The sequence below is a fragment of the Nerophis ophidion genome, linkage group LG02 (assembly GCF_033978795.1).
Source record: "Nerophis ophidion isolate RoL-2023_Sa linkage group LG02, RoL_Noph_v1.0, whole genome shotgun sequence".
NCBI classification, from domain to species: Eukaryota; Metazoa; Chordata; class Actinopteri; order Syngnathiformes; family Syngnathidae; genus Nerophis; species Nerophis ophidion.
The window spans coordinates 29,837,691-29,861,043 of NC_084612.1; the positions used below are offsets into that span (position 1 = coordinate 29,837,691).

The 23,353-nt window shown below is 43.2% G+C and overlaps 1 protein-coding gene across 3 annotated transcripts in view; it reads left to right on the forward strand.

The window, feature by feature from the left end:
- The window catches only part of gse1b (Gse1 coiled-coil protein b), a 459,629-nt gene that overhangs the window by 409,892 nt on the left and 26,384 nt on the right, over positions 1–23,353 (forward strand). For all 3 annotated transcript variants that reach the window (XM_061880969.1, XM_061880979.1, XM_061880960.1), the window contains exons 3-5: positions 149–346; positions 10,580–10,788; positions 22,423–22,589. In XM_061880969.1, the coding sequence (XP_061736953.1) occupies positions 149–346; positions 10,580–10,788; positions 22,423–22,589 (574 nt within the window). The remainder of the gene's footprint in view (positions 1–148; positions 347–10,579; positions 10,789–22,422; positions 22,590–23,353) is intronic.

Sequence of the window (23,353 nt, forward strand, 5' to 3'; positions counted from 1 at the left end):
TTTGCTTTTTTGAATCCACTTCAACTGTCTTGTTTATGTACATATTCCTCGTTCAATATTGTATTCTTTTTTGCTTACATCTGGAGACATGTTTGACAGTTAACACAATTGTATTGAAATACCCCTCTCTCTTCTGTCCACTTTTCAGGCATGAGCCATGAGCCAAAGTCACCATCCTTAGGAATGATCTCCACGGCAACCCGTACAACGGCGACTGTCAGCCCCCTCACCCAGTCGCCTCTTAACGGCTCCATCGTAGCCAATGGAAGCCCGGCTGCACAGTCGGCTCACTCTGGATTTGCCGCAGCCCTCCGAAAACTGGCAAAACAGGCAGAAGAACCACGAGGTATAGTTGTGATGCTACCGTAAAATCTGAGCCTCCATGAATGTTGTGTTGGTACCGGATAATTGTTCGTTTTTATGTTTGTGTCTTTTATGGACAGTTAATAATTAAGATGGATTGATCACCCCTCAAGAAAAGTGGGATAATTAGGAGCTACTGACCCATTTAATGGGATGTTTGTGTGTATCCAAATAGGATATGTTTGTGCATCACAGCATGCCACTGGAATTTTAGCTGACATGGATGTGTTGGGAATAAGCGGTAGAAAAATGGATGGCTGGATGGATGTGTTGTGTAGGATTGCTTGATATAGACAATTTAACACCCGAGATAGGCTCCAGCACCCCATGCGACCCCAAAAGGGACAAGCCGTAGGAAATGGATGGATGATGTACATTTGGCTGACGATAGAGCGTTTAATTCAATGGTTATATGAAAATAATGCATGTTGATGAAACATTAAAACTGTGTCCCGCAAATTTGATAGCGACAAGCAAACCAACGCCGTGCCCTCAACGCAAAGTAGCGTCTTCGCTAGCAGCTGACGTCCCTCCAGAGTGCAGCAAAGCCATATCTTAGCCAGCAATTTTCGCCCACATGGCGGCAAATAAGGTAATTGTTTTTGCAAGTGTCATCACCAGAGGGCGCAGAATAGCTAAACATTTTACACCGCTAAGTTACAGCTCTTTTAAATTATTGTTAACAAACCTGCGCAGATCAATACAAATATTGACAATATCGTCCCCAATTAAATTATCACGATACTACAATATTTTTCATTTTCAAACAATATTTTCTTGTTTTGTTCTTGTTTACAAAGTACTAAAAATAACTCCCTCTGCACAGGAGGGCTTAAAGAGCAAAAACTAGAGGATTTAAAGGAGAGGCAATATTGTTGAATAATATAAATATTTAATTGATATTGTTTTTTTGTAAGATTATAATCCATCCATCCATTTTTCTACCGCATGTCCCTTTTGGGGTAGCGGGGGGTGCTGGAGCCTTTGTCAGCTGCATTCGGGTGGAAGGCGGTGTACACCCTGGACATGTCGCTAACTCACCGCAGGGCCAACACAGATAGACAGACAACATTCCCACTCACATTCACACACTTGGGCCAATTTAGTGTTGCCAATCAACCTATCCCCAGGTGCATGTCTTTGGAGGTGGGAGGAAGCCGGAGTACACAGAGGGAACCCACGCAAAATTATAATTTGTAATCAAAGTTAAAACATTTAATTAAAAATCAAACATTGCAATTATTAGCATTGGACTACCCAATAAAGCCCATGTAACTCTTTGGTATTGGATCGACACCCACTTTTGTATTGTATTGAAACAACAGAAGAATAAGTGTTTATTATATTTTAACAGAAGTGAAGATGGAACAATGTTACAACAGAAAGTAATCAGATATTAACCGTAAATTAGCAAGTAGATCAATAACACAATACAGATACAACTATACATGATACAATATGTTACCACATACGTCAGCAGCCAAATTAGGAGTCTTTGTAACCTATTTTGAAATGGCTCTATTATCAATTATATGCCAAATAATATATTGTCATGCGGAAAGCTGCAAAATATATATATATATATTGTTTTATAGATTTTAGGCCATATCACTCATCCCTAGTGTAGTGTTACATGCATAAGATCTTACATTATAACCTGATTGAAACATTGAATAGGAAAACACTTGTTTATGGAGTTTATTGGGGTGTTTGTGTTGTCATACAGTATCTATGTCTAGACTTGGCTGGCCCCGTTGTCCACCCTCACTGTAGCTCTTAAATCAGATGCCACGTTTGCATCCCGGCTGTCCCTGGGCACATGGCTCCCCTGCATCGGATTTATTACGTGCGGATAGGGAGAGAACTCGGCTCTCATCACCTCTCTCTTGAGCCTTCTCCCCCCTTCATCTCACTTCAAGTCCCTAACCCTGCACACACGCTCTATTGCTTTCAACTCCAAAAGAAAAATCCCCCCTTCCAGAAGCCATTTCTGTCACCTATTTGTTAACCTTTTTTGTCGCTGACTTGCTTTTTTTTATCGATTTTTTTCCTCTTATCTCTCTGCTGCTTGGTTTTTTAATATATATTTTTGAATCTCTCGGCAATAGGAGAATATCAATATGAATATTTGGTATTTGTGTACAAACAGGCACCAGATCATGACTGATAAAGCCCCTTTTTTGATTAAAAACACAAAATAGCTCATTTGTTTTTTTTATGTTGCTTGCTGACTATTCCCCCCGGCTGGTGTAGGATGTCCTTCGTACATGAGTCAGTCGTTGAGGCACAAGGGCAAGCGGCTCCACTTGTGTTTTGGAGCCATGACCCTGGGGTGGCAGGAGGCATGTCACCCCGAGAGCTGCAGCCATGACTGTTTCTGCTGAGCCTTTATTTATAGGCTACACACCCCAACACCTCCGCACATGCAAATAGTTGTCTTTGCAACCTTGTAAGCAAGCATTGCTGCCTGCCGTCTTTTCATGAGCTGCCTCGACTCAATCTCTGGTGAGTCGTGCAGCATGCCGTCTATGGGATAGCATGACTCACTGTCCCATGGCCTGGAGGAATTAGCTCGGTGTGAGTGTTGCTATCACCGCCTCTAGCTGCTCAACTGATTTGAGTCTCCGAGCACCCTTGCTGGTTATGCGCACATATTGCATGCACAGACACATGCATTGCCGCTTGTCTGTGGGAAGTATAATGAATAGTTCTGTGTACTGAGTGTTGCCCTGAAGAAAGAGCTGATGGATAATGAGTATCAAAGCGACACAAAAGCGCACACACAAATGCTGATAACACGCTGCCTCAAAAAGCATGGCCTGCTGATATGTGATTAATTAGGCAGATCTGGGTTTAATCCTCACAGTTGTTTCCTCTCACACGCATGTCGACACAACATAACTGGTTTCATACCAACTGTTGCACCATGCCTGGAAATGGAGTGAACACACAGAGAGGGAACAAAGGTGCAAAACATAGTAGAGTACATTAGCAAGAAACAAAGGTGATTTGGAAGTGATTAGCAGTTTGTAAAAAAAAACTGCCGTTTTATTCAGATCGTGTGTGTGTCCGGAGGCTCTCCTTGTTTCTTGCAGCCCAGAGTATGCTGGGACAGCGAGCCAGTGTGTCTCTGACCTCTCCATCTGGAGCCTGCCTGGAGCTCACACAGCCTGGCTGCGCTGTGCATGTATCTTCAAGGCAAAAGCCTCCAGGCTGTTAATGTCGCTGACATGCTCAAAAACAATCTCATTTGACAACACGCACGACACAACACCCCCAAACTCCACCCTAAGGTCTTTACCACAAAATCTTGCATGTGTCTCTCATCAGTTTCAGCGCTGCATTTTAGTGTACAATTTGTACAGTCAGCAGAAGACACACAAGCTTCCCTTCTCTTCCCGCCTTCCCCTCCGCCATTTTTATCTTTCTTGGCACTGTAACACATACTTCATGCATCCCTCTAACTTCAGACGACCCACAGTGATGAGACCATGCATAGGAGCAGGTGTATGCTGCATTTTTCTGCATCAGGATGTCTTTAGAAGTGCATGTGTTGTGCAGTGGCATATGGATGCAGGGCTGGCTGGGTGCTTTTACGCACCCCAGGTGTGAAATGGACGGTTTAATTAAGTGCTAATGTTCTTGTAATGCATGCTGGCAAGGAAGGGGAGCTGTTGTGTCTTGGTGGGGCGGATTAGGTTGTTTTGCAGCGGTGGAAGAGCTTGATTGAGGAAAGCTGGCAACACCAAACAATTTATGGAATTGTGTTCCTGCTTAAAGTTAGCGATCCAGCTTTACATTAATTAAAGCTACTGCTTTCAATGAAAGATACTACCTGCTGAGAACTTGTGATGGTTTGTTTTGGATGAAGTCACGGGTGAAGGCGGAAGCTTCTGCAGGGAACGAGACCCCTGAGCTTGGTTTGTTGTCTGTCGATAAGTACTATGCTTTCAATGTGTGCGCATGCGTGGCTCAGCTTGTGCGGTCAAGTGTGGAGGCAGTCTGCAAGAGTGGAGACTGGTAATAGAGGAGGCGATCCAGAAAAAAGAATGAGATAAATCAAACAGCTTGAGTTGCCTTGCTCACTTTCTCTCATCACTCTTTACAACTTTTCTCTCTTTCTCGCTCGCTGTCTTTCCAAAACCTAATATCCCATTGAGAGTTTCATGCCATAATGTTGTTGGTTTTGAGCCTTCTTGTTTGGTGAAGACATCAACAAAGACATCCTCTGAGACTGCTTAAAGAAGTTGTTTGCTCTGTATTTATTAATGGGTTATTTTTCCCCTGGGTGCAGACACACCAACATAAAAATACAGTTTAAACATATAACATTTACATTATATTTTAATTTGAGCCTGAGGCCTAACTACACCTCTTCACATTAAAGGGAACATGATGATTGTAATACACATTTAAAACACTTCCTTGTGCTCTACATAAAAACTATTTGATATGCGTAGGTGTAAATCTTTCCTCACAGTTATTTTAGTAACCTTTTTTTTTTTTAGTCTGTCTGCAAGACGTTCATTTTTCAAGGCATCCCCAGATTGTGAATAAAACCCCACTCCACCCTCTCCAAAAGTATCATAGTTTATCTTATAAAAATGTACAATCTTTGAATATATATCTTGAAGTTGTCAATGATATTTGTTCCAATAAACTTCATAAACCCTACACCCCATTAGGTACACCTGCACACTCACCAGTCGGTTCGGACTCTGCATAAGAAACAGCTGCTTTTAGAAGCATTATGTTTTAATGCGTATGCCAAGATTATATGATTTTTTTTTTTGTGTTAACCAGAGGAGCCCGTCCCCCTCTGGTTGAGAGTATGACCTAATGTTACACCCTGCAAACAGAGGCATACAAAAATTGTCCACTGAGTCCATGTTAAGTAAACAATTAAGTTAGTTGAAATAATACTGACTTGACTATTCTAGGTAAGCATGCTTATACCCACTTTCCATCAGTCTGTAGAGTTGCATTGAAGGTAGGGCTGGGTGATATATCGATATACGCGGTATATCGCGGGTTTGTCTCTCTGTGATATAGAAAATGACTATATCGTAATATTTGAGTATACGTTCTCACGCAGTAGCTTTTAGCTGCGGGCATTACACTACAGGCTCTTCTCACTCTTTCTTGTGTCTCCTTCTCACAGACAGCGAGCGCACAAACTTACACACGTCATACGTCACATACGTATACGCCCTCGCCCAGCAGAGAGGTAGCAGCTTGGCTAACGTTAGCTGTGATGCTAGCGAAACCGTGCGAGGGATAATACGAGAGAGAGAAGGTGCAAAACTGGTAAAAAATGAAGGAAAAATTAATTCCCAAGAAAAACAGCATCGTCTGGCTGTGGTTCGGCTCCAAGCGGGAATATGTCGAACAAATTTGTCAAGTGTGGGGCACAAGCGTTGCTACCAAAAGTAGCATTATTGCTAATATGTAGCATCGTTTGAAAAGTCACCTGCTAATAAATGGTAAATGGGTTATACTTGTCTGCCTCACAATACGAAGGTCCTGCAGTCCTGGGTTCAAATCCAGGCTCGGGATCTTTCTGTGTGGAGTTTGCATGTTCTCCCCGTGAATGCGTGGGTTCCCTCCGGGTACTCCGGCTTCCTCCCACCTCCAAAGACATGCACCTGGGGATAGGTTGATTGGCAACACTAAAAATTGGCCCTAGTGTGTGAATGTGAGTGTGAATGTTGTCTGTCTATCTGTGTTGGCCCTGCGATGAGGTGGCGACTTGTCCAGGGTGTACCCCGCCTTCCGCCCGATTGTAGCTGAGATAGGCGCCAGCGCCCCCCGCGACCCCGAAAGGGAATAAGCGGTAGAAAATGGATGGATGGATGGGTTATACTTGTATGGCGCTTTTCTACCTTCAAGGTACTCAAAGCGCTTTGACACTATTTCCACATTCACCCATACACACACACATTCACACACTGATGGCGGGAGCTGCCATGCAAAACCCTAACCACGAACCATCAGGAGCAAGGGTGAAGTGTCTTGCTCAAGGACACAACAGGCGTGACGAGGTTGGTAGAATGTGGGGATTGAACCAGGAACCCTCAGGTTGCTGGCACGGCCACTCTCCCAACTGCGCCACGCCGTCCCCTCTTTAAAAAATACAGTTCTGGTAAATTGACTTAGTTGTGATTTATTTCCGTGCATGAAAGTTTAAAATGACTATATATTAATGCAGTATGAACAAGAATGTTTTATTGTAGACACATAGAATCATCATACTGATGTGATTATATGCATCTAGTGTTCATTCAAGGCTAAGGCAAAATACCGAGATATATATTGTATATCGCAATATGGCCTAAAAATATCGCGATATTCAAGGCTAAGGCAAAATACAGAGATATATATCGCGATATTAAAAAAAAGGCCATATCGCCCAGCCCTAATTGAACGTACGAGAAAGCCTCTCGTACCTTCAACACCTGTTTCCATGCAAATCTTGTGTTGAACAAAAGCATATTTAAATACAGATAATATAACATCATATGATTGCAAATCATTTTATAGAATTGTTGAGTTCCTGTTCTTCAAACAAAAAAAATCAGGTGTTGTGTTGGAGCGGTGCGTTTTTTGCGTTCAGTTTATTTCGAACATTAACACACTTACAGTATAAAACATCACACATCATTTCATATTATTCCTCTTTACATCATGTCCAAAAAGAAGTAGGAAGAAGCAAAGCTTGTTTAGTGAGAATGGGTTTAATGAAGGAATTATATCTTAATACTCTTTGATGTCAGATAACTATTTTATTTTCCTTTCCCATTCACCTGCTTCTCTTGCTTCTCACTTAATTATTTAGTCTGTTCTACCTCTTCCCCTCTAACATTGGAAGGAAGGGGGAAGCTGAGGAGATGGAATGAGGGGTGAGTGGTGGTGGTGGGAAAACGAGATGGAGTGGAGGTCTGTTGCTTAGCAGTACAGCATCAGTGTGATCACCCCCTCCCTTCCTTTCATCTCTTCCTCTTCTTACCTTCTAGCCTCATTTGTTCCCCCTCCCTTTTGCATGCATGCTGAGTGTGTATGTGTGTGGTGAGTGAATAGGCTGTGACACGAGAGCTGTATTAAGCGTACCTTCGTTCCCCAGGCTGAGTGGGCAGCTATTGATTGGCCTAGTCTAGCAGAGGAAAGTAATGGCTCACCGAGGTGAGGGGGTAGGATTAAGCCACTAATTACCTTTGTGTAGACAAGACATGCTTCCCCAACATCCTCACCCCATGTGCACCCCTTGTCATCCACCTATTGTTTCACCTCACACCTCTTTTGCACTCTGCCTCACATTTTTTTTAACCCCGGGCACCGCCTATCTCATTTTTCATTTGTCATGTCTCACCTCACGTGTCATCACCGCTCTTGTCTGATTTTCAGGTTTCTGGACAGTCGTCTTATTGCTATTATTGATTACTTCCATTATCTAGTGGTATTAGTCAGAATGAGGTGTTTAAAATCCGTCAAAGCCCTAACCGCACGCACCCACTATGAGATGATGTTGTATATTCAGTTGTCGCAGTAACCTTTGCCAGCATATGGACTTGTGGTTTTTGTTATGATGGTGTGATAGTGTGTAGGAAGATCTAAAACTCGCCTGTGGTTTCAACTGCTATTCTTTTGCACATACTGTCAATGCTCACACTACCTGCATGAAAATTCTCTTTTGCACTCATCCCCTGACTTGCATGTCCCTTTGAGACCATGTGACCCAGTTTGACAGTGTAAAGCTGTGATTTTGATGAGCTATGTGGAGACCTTCTGGTCAAGATTACAGATAAACGCACAACGATAGAAAGGACCCCTTGCTAGGTAAATTTCAGCCTATCTGCATACAAAGAGTTAAATATATGCAGTTGTAAAACGGACCCGCAGTAATGTGTGAATGTGAGCATGTCATTTAGGAGCTTTGGGACTACAAAGAGAGAAAGTGAGAAGTGAGGAAAGTGAGGCATGTGACCAGACTGTGACCCTGTGCTGAAGGCTGTCCCTGGAGGGTTTTGTAAATGTGACACAGCCTCTGTGGCGCAGCAGAAGAGAAGCTCATTGGGCCAGCTTCTTCCCACCTGCTATGACCGTGTGTGTGCGTGCATGCAATGGAATTGCAGATCAGTGTGTGTGTGATGTGTATACATTCGCCGGAAGTTTTTCACTCTCGAGCTGTGTTTCTGTGGTGTGGTGAGACTCTGACTCTCACAAGGCTGCTCATCGTAATCACTGTCACTCCATAATAGGGGCCTCGAGCCATCCATCTGGCCGTGTGTGTGTGTGTGTGTGTGTGTTTGTGTGTGTGTGTGTGTGTGTGTGTGTGTGTGTGTGTGTGTGTGTGTGTGTGTGTGTGTGTGTGTTATCAGTTGCTCTTGGAGTGCTACAAATCCCCTTTGGGTTATTCTAAGAGGGTGAACAAATTGCCTTTATCTATGATTAATGAGAGGAAAAATAATTATCGATAACAAATAGTTTAGTAAACTAACAAAAAAGGTGGTATTTTTTCCCAACAATTGAATTCTACAAATGTTGATATACCGATTAATCATGTCCATGCTCAGCTTCTCGTTAATGTGCTTTCGGATCACACATTTTTCAAACCCCGTTTCCATATGAGTTGGGAAATTGTGTTGGATGTAAATATAAACGGAATACAATGATTTGCAAATCATTTTCAACCCATGTTCAGTTGAATATGCTACAAAGACAACATATTTGATGTTCAAACTGATGAACATTTTTTTTTGCAAATAATCATTAACTTTAGAATTTGATGCCAGCAACACATGATAAAGAAGTTGGGAAAGGTGGCAATAAATACTGATAAAGTTGAGGAATGCTCATCAAACACTTATTGGACCATCCCACAGGATGGGGCGAGGTACACCCCTTTGTCCACAACTGCGTGAGTCAATAGTCAAACCCTTTAAGAGCAACGTTTCTCAAAGTGCAATTGCAAGAAATTTAGGGATTTCAACATATACGGTCCATAATATCATCAAAATGTTCAGAGAATCTGGAGAAATCACTCCACGTAAGTGGCATGGCCGTAAACCAACATTGAATGACCATGACCTTTGATCCCTATGACAGCACTGTATCAAAAACCGACATCAAGCTCTAAAGGATATCACCACATGCTGCCATCTAAGCACCGTCTTTTTCATAGACGCCCCTGCTTACTTCAGCCAGACAATGCCAAGCCACATTCAGTACGTGTTACAACAGCGTGGCTTCGTAAAAAAAAGAGTGCGTGTACTTTCCTGGCCCGCCTGCAGTCCAGACCTGTCTCCCACTGAAAATGTGTGGCGCATTATGAAGCGTAAAATACGACAGCGGAGACCACGGACTGTTGAACAACTGACGCTCTACATAAAACAAGAATGGAAAAGAATTTCACTTTCAAAGCTTCAACAATTAGTTTCCTCAGTTCCCAAACGTTTATTGAGTGTTGTTAAAAGAAAAGGTGATGTAACACAGTGGTGAACATGCCCTTTCCCAACTACTTTGGCACGTGTTGCAGCCATGAAATTCTTAGTTAATTATTAAAAAAAAAAAAAAGTTTATGAGTTTGAACATGGCTTCACGGTGGCAGAGGGGTTAGTGCGTCTGCCTCACAATACGAAGGTCCTGCAATCCTGGGTTCAAATCCAGGCTCGGGATCTTTCTGTGTGGAGTTTGCATGTTCTCCCCGTGAATGCGTGGGTTCCCTCCGGGTACTCCGGCTTCCTCCCACCTCCAAAGACATGCACCTGGGAATAGGTTGATTGGCAACACTAAATTGGCCCTAGTGTGTGAATGTGAGTGTGAATGTTGTCTGTCTATCTGTGTTGGCCCTGCGATGAGGTGGCGACTTGTCCAGGGTGTACCCCGCCTTCCGCCCGATTGTAGCTGAGATAGGCGCCAGCGCCCCCCGCGACCCCAAAAGGGAATAAGCGGTAGAAAATGGATGGATGGATGGAGTTTGAACATCAAATATGTTGTCTTTGTAGCATATTCAACTGAATATGGGTTGAAAAATGATTTGCACATCATTGTATTCTGTTTATATTTACATCTAACACAATTTCCCAACTCAAATGGAAATGGGGTTTGTTCTTTACCTTTCAGTCCTCCTTTTAATAGTAGTGTAAAGCACAGGGTAACATCATCCTTGCTTTATCACTTTATGTATCGTACTCATTTACCTGCCCTTGTCGTTCCCCAGCCGCCTCCTCCATCAGCAGTGAATCCTCCCCAGTGTCATCGCCAGCGACCAATCACAGCTCTCCAGTCAGTACGCCCAAGAGGGGTCCTCTCGGTCCAGGGCCTGTTCTGGTTCCCCCAGCAGGCCACAGCGTGCCAAACACTCCGCCTGTTGTCACCATTGCGCCAACCAAGACTAGCAACGGCCTCTGGAGGAGCGAGGGACGGCAGGTAAAAAAAAAACATCGACCCTTTCTAATAGCTGTTATTTTTCAATGCTTGTGTATGCCCTTCCTCCTCTTGTGTGACATCTAAGCTGCAAAGTTCACTCTTCAGCTTGCCAGTTAGCGTGCACACAGACAGGCTCATGAGAGATTAATGGACTTTGTCGCTGACCTGTTACTCAGTATATTTGACATATGTACTGTACATGTTGCATAGCTCACAGGACAATGAACATCATTCCCCACCCTCCCTCACGCCACCATTCTCCCCTCACCCCCCTTTGGCTCCATGCCTTAAACAATGCCAGCTGCCACCGGGACATCGAGGTGACAGCCGCAACGGCAGCTAACATCTGTGCCCCCGCGCCTCCCCCTACTTAACCCTCTTGCCCTTGCAGCAGCCGCTCCCAAGTCCACCGCCTTTAGCCTCCAACCACACATCTAATCCCACCTTCCTCACCCACGCAGTCAAGTGCATCCTCCACCTCATAAGTCCTGACACCCAGTCGCTGTTATGTAGTAGGGCGTAAGAAAGAGCGAGGAAGGGAGAGCTGCTTGCTTTGATAAGGAGTGGATTATGGATTATGGTCTTGCTTTAAGCCTTCTTATCTCAGCTCAGGGCTAATGGTGGAGGCCAACTGCACGGTTATGGACAGGACTTGGCACCATGCGCAAACCGGCCAAGACACTCTGACAGCTCTGAATGGGCATGGAGATGGGTACTGGAATTCGGTTCTAAAATGGCACTTGTGGCGACATAAACGGTAGTAACAAGATTGAATAAAGAAGTACCTATCGGATGTTAGATGGATGTAGTCTCAACCACCTGCAACAAACGCTTGATGGTAATATTTTGCAAGAAATGTTTTGTAAGTAGGCACAGTCTAATGCTCTTTTTGAACTTTATTGACGACTTGAACATGCCAACAGTAGCCCTAAGGTCCAACAGCGGTTGTTTTTCAGAGCTAGCCACAGCAACACTTCCTCATTGTTCCCCAATCATGGTCATGGCGAGCAACCCCGAAATCGTTACAATCAAAATTAGAACACAATCAAGTCATGTTTGTTGATTGTATTTCTTATTTTTGAATGTATTATTACTTGTATTTATTTTATTGAAGTATTTTAACTATGTCCCATTCAACTTAAATATCACAAAATGATGTCAAAAATATATACTGTAAAGGCACAAAATTGTAAGTTTTTAATTTTGTAAGTACTAGTTTCGGCACGGCTTCACGGTGGAAGAGGGGTTAGTGCGTCTGCCTCACAATACGAAGGTCCTGCAGTCCTGGGTTCAAATCCAGGCTAGGGATCTTTCTGTGTGGAGTTTGCATGTTCTCCCCGTGAATGCGTGGGTTCCCTCCGGGTACTTCGGCTTCCTCCCACTTCCAAAGACATGCACCTGGGGATAGGTTGATTGGCAACACTAAATGTGAGTATAAATGTTGTCTGTCTATCTGTGTTGGCCCTGCGATGATTTGGCGACTTGTCCAGGGTGTACCCCGCCTTCCGCCGGATTGTAGCTGAGAAAGGGAATGAGCGGTAGAAAATGGATGGATGGATGGATAGTTTCGGCACCGTTTAAGCGCTGACACCATTTTAAACGCACCGATTTGGTACTAGTATTGGTTAAAATGTAAACAATAGCACCTCAAGAGGGTAGTTGTTAGTTGTAGCAAAGGGCTGTTAAAGAGGTTGTGTAGCCTGAAATATGCGGGGTGCATTCCAGCTTTGGATTTTGACAACACTTGCAGAGTTTAAAGGTCAGCCGGAAATGGAATTAGTACTGGGTATTGACAAGGACTTCCCAATACAATATATATCACAATACTTGAGTCACAATACAATAAATTCATCCATCCATCTTCTTCTGCTTATCTGAGGTTGGGTTGCGGGTGCAGCAGCCTAAGTAGAGAATCCCGGACTTCATTTTCACCAGCCACTTTCTCCAGCTTCTCTTGGGGGATCGCAAAGCATTCCCAGGCCAACTGTTAGACATAGACTCTCCAACGTGTCTTGGGTCTTTCCCGTGGCCTCCTACTGACCAGACGTGCCATAAACACGTGCGGGGGGAGAGCATCTGATCCTGATCAGATGCCCTATACACCTCAACTGGCTCCTCTCAGTATTGTGATATATTGAAATATTGTATATAGTTCAATGATAAATATTAAATACAGGTTATAGATGTGTACACTACATTAGGTGTTTTCATACTTCTTTTGGTTCTGGGGCCACATATACACAAATTAAATGTTAAATGGGCCAGTCCTCTAATTATAATTACCCATAAATGACAATGTCAATGTTACCTTTGTTTTCCTGCAAAGAAGTAAAAGTACATAAGAACATCTTTATATTTATTTAAATATCCATTCACAAATTTTATCATGAATGACCTCAGATTTCTCTAGACAAGTTTTTTCACAAATACAAAAAAAATAATTCGAATCAAAAGTATTTGGAACTAAAAATATAGTAACAAACAGATAATTAATTTTCTCTTGTTTTATTTGTGCTTGTCAAGTGTCATACTTTTTTGCCTTGACAAGTGACGTTCAAGATGTTATATTCCTTGAGCAGACACTTGATGTTTACACACTGAGCACACAGGCTTAAGATTCATTACTGAATGAATAGGAAGTGGTTAATTTTTTGGGGAAAACTTTACTCACATTATGCACTTTTATTCTTTTTGACAGAGACATTTTGGCTAGTACGGGTGTGTAGGTGGGTTGAAACTAATCAAGCTTACATCTTGAATTGCAAAAGAAAAAAAATGTCTTGTGTGCCAAAGTTGTGCCTCTTTGTAAACTCTAATTACATCAGTGCATGCCTCTCCTCTTACACAGTACACTCCGAGTGGATGATTTAGGTATAGCATAGTAAACATGTATTTTCTTTACTTTCGAAATCAATCCAGCAGGTCGGATGAACCCATAGCAGGACACAGTTTTGGCCTACGGGCTGAACGTGACACCCTTGCACTAGATGACAGTTTGTCCAATGTATTATTATGAAGTCCAAATTCAAATGATCCATTTACTGTATTGCAGTTGTGCAGTGGATCAAGTCTTTGTCACTCAAACGTAAAGGAAAATGTCCTCCACTTCTTGTGCTGCCTTGCTTACCAGCGAGGAATGGCCGTACTGTGACACTTTGCGGTGCGGACGTCATCCTTGAGAACTGCTGTTCATGGCTGTCAACATTTCTGTCAAAATTTAGTCAAAAATACTTTTACAAACCCCGTTTCCATTTGAGTTGGGAAATTGTGTTAGATGTAAATATGAACGGAATACAATGATTTGCAAATAATTTTCAACCCATATTCAGTTGAATATGCTACAAAGACAACGTATTTGATGTTCAAACTGATAAAACATTTTTTTTTTGCGAATAATCATTAACTTTAGATTTTGATGCCAGCAACACGTGACAAAGAAGTTGGGAAAGGTGGCAATAAATACTGATAAAGTTGAGGAATGCTCATCAAACACTTATTTGGAACATCCCACAAGTAGGCAGGCTAATTGGGAACAGGTGGGTGCCATGATTGGGTATAAAAGCAGCTTCCATGAAATGCTAAGTAATTCACAAACAAGGATGGGGCAAAGGTCACCACTTTGTGAACAAATGCGTGAGAAATTTGTCGAACAGCTTTAGAACAACATTTCTCAACGAGCTATTGCAAGAAATTTGGGGATTTTACCATCTACGGTCCGTAAAATCATCAAAAGGTTCAGAGAATCTGGAGAAAAAACTGCACAAAAGCGATGATATTACGCACCTTAGATCCCTCAGGTGGTACTGCATCAAAACCGACATTAGTGTGTAAAAGATATCACCACATGGGCTCAGGAACACTTCATAAAACCACTGTCAGTAACTACAGTTGGTCACTACATCTGTAAGTGCAAGTTAAAACTCTACTATGCAAAGCAGAACACAATTATCAACAATACCCAGAAACACCGCCGGCTTCGCTGGGCCCGAGATCATCTAAGATGCACTGATGCAAAGTGGAAAAGTGTTCTGTGGTCTGAAGAGTCCAAATTTCAAATTATATTTGGAAACTGTGGATGTGGTGTCCTCCCGAACAAAGAGGAAAATAACCATCCGGATTGTTATAGGCCAGGGGTCAGCATTCTTTACCACTCAAGAGCCATTTCGACCCGTTTCACAAAATAAAGAAGTTAATGGGAGCCGCAACTATTCTCGCTAATATCTACTGGTGGTCACCCAGATAACAATAATAAGGGCATGCTATGAAGCCATTGCCTTTAACGCCATCCACAGCATGTACAAAAAGCTTGCCAGGCAGTAACATGTTGTACGTGGCTTCCGCTGACGCACGTACACGACTGCAAGGCATATAGTCAACAGCCATACAGGTTACACTGACGGTTGTGATATCAACAACTTTAACACTCTTACTAATGTGTGCCACACTGTGAACCCACACCAAACAAGAATGACAAACACATTTTGGGAGAACATCCTCACAGTAACACAACATAAACGCAACATAACCATTACCCAGAATCCCATGCATCCATGACTATTCCAGGCTATATTTTACACCCCGATAGCACCAAGACCCCCCCTGCGTCGTTTGAAGTGGGCGGGTTTGGGGCCGCGGGGTTGTATAATATAGCCTGGAATAGTCATGGATGCATGGGATTCTGGGTAATTATGTTGCGTTTATGTTGTGTCACTGTGAGGATTTTCTCCCGAAATGTGTTTGTCATTCTTGTTTGGTGTGGGTTCACAGTGTGGCGCATATTAATAAGAGTGTAAAAGTTGTTTATATCACAACTTTCAGTGTAACCTGTATGGCTGTTGACTATATGCCTTGCAATCTCGTACGTCTGACGGTAGAAGCAGCGAGATGCGTGCGTCCGGCCGGCACGCAGATAGCATGGTGTAAAGGCGGGCGCTAAAAGTAAAGCCATCACGGCACGCCCTCAATATTGTAGTCCGAGTGAAATTCGGAGAATGTTAACCCCCGGTGATGTCCGGGAGAGGCACCAAAATCCGGAAACCTCCCGAAACAATCGGGGGGATCGGCGATTATGCAGCTGATCCATGTGCAGCTGAGCCACATCAGAGTGGCCAAAGAACCGCATGCGCCTCCGGAGCCGTGGATTTCCGACCCCTGTTATAGGCGCAAAGTTTGGAAGCCAGCATCTGTGATGGTATGGGGGTGTATTAGTGCCCAAGGAATGGATAAGTTACACATCTGAGAAGGCACCATTAATGCTGAATGGTCCACACAGGTTTTGGAACAACATATTTTGTCAACAAAGCAACGTTATCATGGACGTCCCTGTTTATTTTAGCAAGACAATGCCAAGCCACGTGTTACAACAGCTTGGCTTTGTCGTAAAAGAGTGCGGGTACTTTCATAGCCCGCCTGCAGTCCAGACCTGTCTCCCATCAAAAATGTGTGGCGCATTATAAAGCGTAAAATACGACAGCAGAGACCCCGGACTGTTGAACAACTGAAGCTCTACATAAAACAAGAATGGGAAAGAATTTCATTTTCAAAGCTTCAACAATTAGTTTCCTCAGTTCCCAAACGTTTATTGAGTGTTGTCAAAAGAAAAGGTGATGTAACACAGTGGTGAACATGCCCTTTCCCAACTACTTTGGCACGTGTTGCAGCCATGAAATTCCAAATTAATTATTATTTGCAAAAAAAAAATTACGTTTATGAGTTTCAACATCAAATATCTTATCTTTGTAGTGCATTCAATTGAATATGGGTTGAAAAAGATTTTCAAATCATTGTATTCCGTTTATATTTACATCTAACACAATTTCCCAAATCACATGGAAATGGAGTTTGTACCTTGTGTAAATAATTCTTTGTTAGTTTGTATGTTTATGAGCCTATGTTTGTGTGCTCCTGCTACAATTGAAAAAATATGTTGGCCTCCAGCAGCAGCTTTGTGGAAGAGGTTGAGGGACGACAAGGGACTGAAAGTCGGGTTGTAGAACAAGGGTGGCCGAGTACAAGATGAAAAAGATGGCGTCATAGCATTGTCTGTATGTGATGCTCACTTCAGTGAGCACAAAGACCCCTGTGGTTACAGAGAGCCACAAGGCCATGGTGGTCACTGAATACCAAGAAAGCATGTTTGCAGCGGTCTTATCTTTCACCTTCTTTGCAGGATCTTCTAAAAGCTTGTTTGCCGCTATGTTACATACAATATGAGCCCCGTTTTGTGTTCTGTTTTCTCTCCCCGGCTGAGATGAGGCAGTCTTTCATAGAGGGGATAATGGCCAAGGCAGTGACGGCATAAGGGTTTGGTGCGTTGGCATTTAGCTTTAATGACTGCAGGATTCAGCTCCCGCTGTGGCCCGTAATTGCTTTTTAATTGGCAATTTGAAGTCACGGCTCAATCTGAGAGGCGTAAACGAGCACTCTACAATGTGCGGGGTCTCACAGCCTCGGTGGAGGTTACGGGGCCTCACTCTCTTCTAGGAAGATGGCTGTAAATGCATGCTGTCTTCAAGGCTCTGCATTTGTGTTTGTGAGCAGTGGCGTGTGTATGCTAAGCTGCTGTTAAAGAAAAGGAAAAAGGTTAAAGCGTAGGCTGCCACTACCAAATGAATGAAGTGCATATTTCTAATGAAGACTGCAGCCTTTGTATTATACATGCATTTATTGTTTAATGCTCTTATGCGTATTTGTACATAGTTTTGCATGAACAAACAGTAGAGCGATAATGTTCTCAGAACTGGATCTTTTGTTAATCAGTTGAAACATATCAAGGACTTGCAGTGAGAGCGGAAAGGCAATCGCAAGATAGCAGCAGCACCGTGCTTTGTTGTCATGTTGGCTGTGTTGTTACATCTTCTTATGACGGGATTGCTGTGAAATTGGGTGGAAAGAAACAGTTGATTCTCGTGGTAATCAGCATCTGGGCATTGCACCAACCAGCAGTTATTGAATCGCAGCCATCACTATGAAAAGCATGGCCCTGTCAGACACCATGCTCGGTGTGAAATGCCGAATATTGAACACAGGTTTTACCCACTTTTCATTTAATAGAACCAATAATCATAATTCATCAAATAAATACATCTTACAAGACTGTGATTATGTTTTAAAGCTATTGTAGTGACTATGTTTTTAAGCTATTGAAACATATAGCATGAATCTTTACATTCAGCCGCCCTAAAGAAAAAAATGTGTCATATAAATTTTAGGAAAGGGTACTTGCGACATTTGAAACAATAGGTTGCCAATTTCTGGTACTTGATTATTGATACCGGTACTCAACAGGACCATTTTTTGGTACTTCTGTGTGTGTTCTTGTGTTAATAAATGTTAATTTGTTTAATGATCGACTCTTAACTGTACTATATATGATTTAACATCCATCCATTAATTTTTTTTCCGTTTATCCGAGTCCAGGTCGTGGGGGCAGCAGTCTAAGCAGAGATGCCCAGACTTCCCTGTCCCAGGCCACCTCCTCTAGTTCTACAGGGGCGATACCGAGGCATTCCCAGGCCAGCTGTAAGACATAGTCCCTCCAATGTTTCCTATTTCTGCCCCGAGGTTTCTTGGACATGCCAGAAACACCTCACCAGGGACGCGTCCAGGAGGCATCCGTAGTAGATGCCCAAGCCATCTCGGCTGGCTCCTCTCGACGTGTAGGAGAAGTGGCTCTACTCTGAGTCTCTCCCGGATGACCGAGCTCCTCACCCTATCTCTGAGGGTGATCCCAGACATCCTGCGGAGGAAAGTCATTTCTGCCGCTTGTATTCGCGACCTTTTCCTTTCGGTTATTGCCCAAAGTTCATTACCATAGGTGAGGGCTGGAACGTAGACTGACCTGTAAATCGAGAGCTTCGCCTTCTGGCTCACCTCCTTCTTCACCTCAGCAGACCGGTGCAGTGACTGCATCACGACAGACGCCGCACTAATCTGTCAATCATGCGTTTTATTTTTTTCCTTACTCGTGTATAAGACCCCGAGATACTTGTACTCATCCGCTTGAGGCAGAACTTCACACCCGACCCGAGGGGTGCAGCCCACCCATTTCTGACTGAGAAACATGGCCTCAGATTTGGAAGTGCTGATCCTCATCCCAATAGCTTCACATTCGACTGCGAACCGCCCCAGTGAACGCTGAAGGTACCAGCCTGATGAAGCCAACAGGACCACACCATCTTCAAAATGCAGGCATGTGATCCTCTGGCCACCAAACTGGAAACCCTCCACACCCTGACTGCGCATACAAATTCTGTCCATAAAGATAATGAACAAGACCGGTGACAAAGGGCAGTCCTTGCAGAGTCCAACATCCACTGGGAACATGTCTGACTTATTACCGGCAATGCGAACCAGATTCCTGCTCCGCTTGTACAGGGACGTATGGTCCGTAGCAAAGGACCCTGGACCTTGTACTCCTGGAAAACCCCCCACAGGACACCGCGAGGGACACGATCGAAGGCCTTTTCCAAATCCACAAAACACATGTGGACTTGTTGAGCAAACTCCCATGCCCACTCCAGTACCCTAGCGAGTCTGCCATTCCAGAGGTATAATACGCCTTAGACTTCCACGCTATGTTGAAGAGATGTGTTAGCCACATCAGTCCCACAACATCCAGAGCCTTGAGGGGAATCCCGTCCTCTCCTGTGGCCTTGCCACTGAGCAGTTTTTTGATTACTTCAGCAACTTCGGCTCCAGTGATGGACATGTCCGTGTTTGTGACCTTAGACTCTGCTTCTTCTACGGAAGGTGTGTCTGTAGGATTAAGGAGATCCTCAAAGTATTCTTTCCACTGCCTAACGATATCCCTAGTAGTGGTCAGTAGGTTTCTGCCCCCACTATATACAGTGTGAACAGGGCACTGCTTCTTCCTCCTGAGGCGTCGGATGGTTTGCCCGAATCTCTTTGAGGCGGACATAAAATCTTGCCACCGAACTCCTACCATGCTCGAGTTTTTGCTTCCGCCTTCGCTGAGGCAGCGGCTCACTTGGCTTGTTGGTGCCTGTTAGCTGCTTCGGGAGTTCCACAAGCGAGGCATGCTCGGTAGGACTCTTTCTTCAGCTTGACGGCCCCCTTTCACACCTTGTGTCCACCATCGGGTTAGGCGGTTGCTGCCATGAGAGGCACCAATTGCCCTGCGACCACAGCTCTGATTGGCAGCAGCAGCAATGGAGGTACGGAACACGCCCATTCGGACTCAATGTCCCCCATCTCCCTCGGAATGCAGTTGAAGTTGAAGTTAATTTAACAGACCTGATAATAATAACTATAACGTCCAGTCGTATTATCCTATTTTCTTACACTTCTTTGTATCATTTGCAAGTAGTGTTTAGTACTGTGTTTCTTAATCTTCGGGCCCATCTTTGAGCCATAATAGAGTGGGCGTGTCTTAGAGGGCTGCCAAAACATTTGTGTTTCTCAGTTGTGGTCCGTATGGGCCACAGCAGTACTTAGCTGCAATACACTTTTCTACCAACAACAAATCGAAGAAGACTGGAGCTAAAGTCAGAGAAAAGTTTTCTTAGCGCAAAAAATATGACTAAATGGTTACATTTTTATTTAACAAAAATATATCCATCCATCTTCTACCGCTTGTCCCTTACGGGGTCGCAGGGTGTGCTGGAGCTTATTCCAGCTACATATATCGTTATTAATTTATTTGGACTGTATTTAATTTAGCAGTGCGTAATTGTATGTAAATATATTGTTTATTAGTTTTTATGAGTCCCCTCTTTTGCAGTATATTTGATTAGTATTTATTTTTGGAATCAGCCTGACCTAAACCTTGATAAAAGTCATTGCGATTAACACATAGTTTCAAATCATTTACCAAGGTAGTTAACCTGTTAAACACTAAGTAGGTTAGATATGATTATTGAATACAATTGAAATCAAGAGTAAGATGACCAATTCAGTATTAATATTTGAGTAGACCCTTCATCCCTCTGTAATGGAGAAGTTGGGCCCTGAGGTCAAAAAGGTTAAGAGACAATGATTTAGCAGACATTGCATGAAGTTGCAATTCCAAGACGTTAGAATGGAGTAGTGTGTAGGCTATGGTGTGTTGCCTAGCCAGGGAGAACTGTATTTGCCATTAAGTGTAATCTAATTCCTTCCTTTGTCCTATAAATATTTATAATGTAAATATTGTACTTGTTATACGTCAGCTGTTTGATTGTAAAGTGCATCTTAGTTGTGTATTTCTTTACCGAAATTGAAGGTGTTGAAATCGTGTAAGATCTCTAATGCTAACGTCTTTGGCAAATCAAATGCAAAATAGCATCAAGATAGTGCTTTTTGAAAGTTAGAGCCTACTGTACATTCAAATGTTTTCTATCAGGCATACTTGCTTTGTTGGCATGGAAAATTGCAGCATATCTAGAGGCGGTCCAATTGAGTCCGCTACGAGTGCTGTGTCAGTGCTTGTTTACCCGCCAAGTGATGTCACGTGCAATAAAGGCAGGGATATATGGCACCGTTGGATCTTACGTGAATCGATACCTGGCAGTACCAACGAAGTTTGGTCGGTGCCTACAAAATTACCGAATATGTGTCTTAAGTGTTTTGTGGGGAACTTGACTAGAAACATGCTCACTTCATGTATATGAGTGACTACTTCCTTGCTATACCACCAGACTTCTAGGAAACAATCAGCTAGTTAAACATAAACACGGTACGGATTTTAAAAAGGGGGGATTCTAAACATTTAATTGTAAAGTTTGGTTTTGGTGTCAGCGTGGGTCACTGGTTGCAAAAACAGGATGGCTAATGTCTCACTAAATGGGATTTGTATTATCAGTAGCACTAAGGCCAAATCACCTGCAAGGTTTCCCTCTAATCCTGCCCAGACCAGAGGTTAATTTAGTCGGGGCAAGAGCTGCTTTTTCTTGCCCTCATTACCATTTCTCTCCTGCCTCCTTGTTCTTGCGTTAGTCTCATTGTGTGGCAGATAGTTCCTCCCCGACTTACAGCCACCACAAACACTTCCATAGTCAACTTGCAAAGGTTGCAATAGTCTCTGTTCTGCAACTGCATTTGTTGGCAGGGAGAAAACCAAAGCTTTCAGAAAAAGCACTCCCACAGCAGGATGTCTTTGTAGCTCTGAAATAATGTGTGTGTGTTCGCCTGCCAGTGTGTGTTTGTGTTGTGGGATTGGTTAAGTGAGTCCAAGCGTGCTGCCAAAGGGAGAGAGGGAGGTGACAGAAATGTGGGACTGACAAGAAACACAGGCAGGGATGTTTGTCTTTGGATGTTGCCTTCTGTCTGGATGTTCTAGTGTGAAAGCTTTCCACACTCAGATAAAAGTTATTGTTCCTGTTCATGTGCTGGTTCTGTACATTGCCACTTCCACATTGATCATGAGAATGGCATCTCATCCTTAAAGACATTGTGTTCTACTCTTTCATTCAGCAGCACAATTCCTCAGAGAATTGGAGTTGTTTGGAGCTACTGCATGTGAGAGTGTGGATAGCAGTGCCTTAGGTATGGGGAGAGACTGTGAGAAAGGCTGCTAAATCATTAACAGAACTCTTTCCCCCCTCAAAGAATGGGCGTCATGATTACTGACAAGCGTGTCGGTCACATGTCCGCCCGAACAATGACTAAGACTCTCTCGCTGTATTTGTCTTTCAGGCTGATTCAGGGCCTCGTGGGGCCAGCAGGGAACGCCTGGGTGCAGAGGGGACCCTCCCCCAGGAAAAAGGCGGTCCTTCAGTTCCTGCTCACCTCCTGGGAAACCCATATGCCTTTGGTTTAACCCCCGGTGCTGTAATGCAGGATTCTCGTTTTCAGCCGCTCAAGTGAGTGTCACAGTCACTACGTTTCCATTCAATGAATTAGTCTGTTCTCTCAAATAATCTGTTTTTTTTCTGTTTTCACACGGACATGTGAAATCTAAGTATGGATGCACGCCCTCTAATGTGACTGTTGGTCATACGTCCTTTTAGTGTGGACAAACGTAATAAGTTTCTCAGGGGTCGGCAACCCAAAATGTTGAAAGCGCCATATTGGACCAAAAATACAAAAACAAATCAGTCTGGATCGGCAAAAAAATAAAAGCCATATTACATACAGATAGTGTGTCATGATATATCAATTGAATTATGAGGACTTAAAATTAAACTAAATGAGCTCAAATATACAGTACCTACAAATGAGGCATAATGATGCAATATGTACTACAGCTAGCCTAGATAGCATGTTAGCATTGATTAGCTTGCAGTCATGCAGTGACCAAATATGTCTGATTAGCACTCCAAACAAGTCAATAACATCGACAAAACTCACCTTTTTGCTTTCATGCACAACGTTAAAAGTTTGGTGGACAAAATGAGACAGAAAAACAAGTGGCATAAAACACGTCTTAGAAAGTCGGAAAAAGTTATACATGTAAACAAACTTCGGTGAGTTCAAGGACTGCTAAAATTAGTAGGACAAAACGGCGCTCGCCAAATACTCAACTCAGTGAATCATGTTTAATATAAACAGTGTGCTTTATAACAATTAGGGAGATTTGTGTCATGTTTTTCCTCCTACAGAAACCATATTAAAACAAAAAATATGT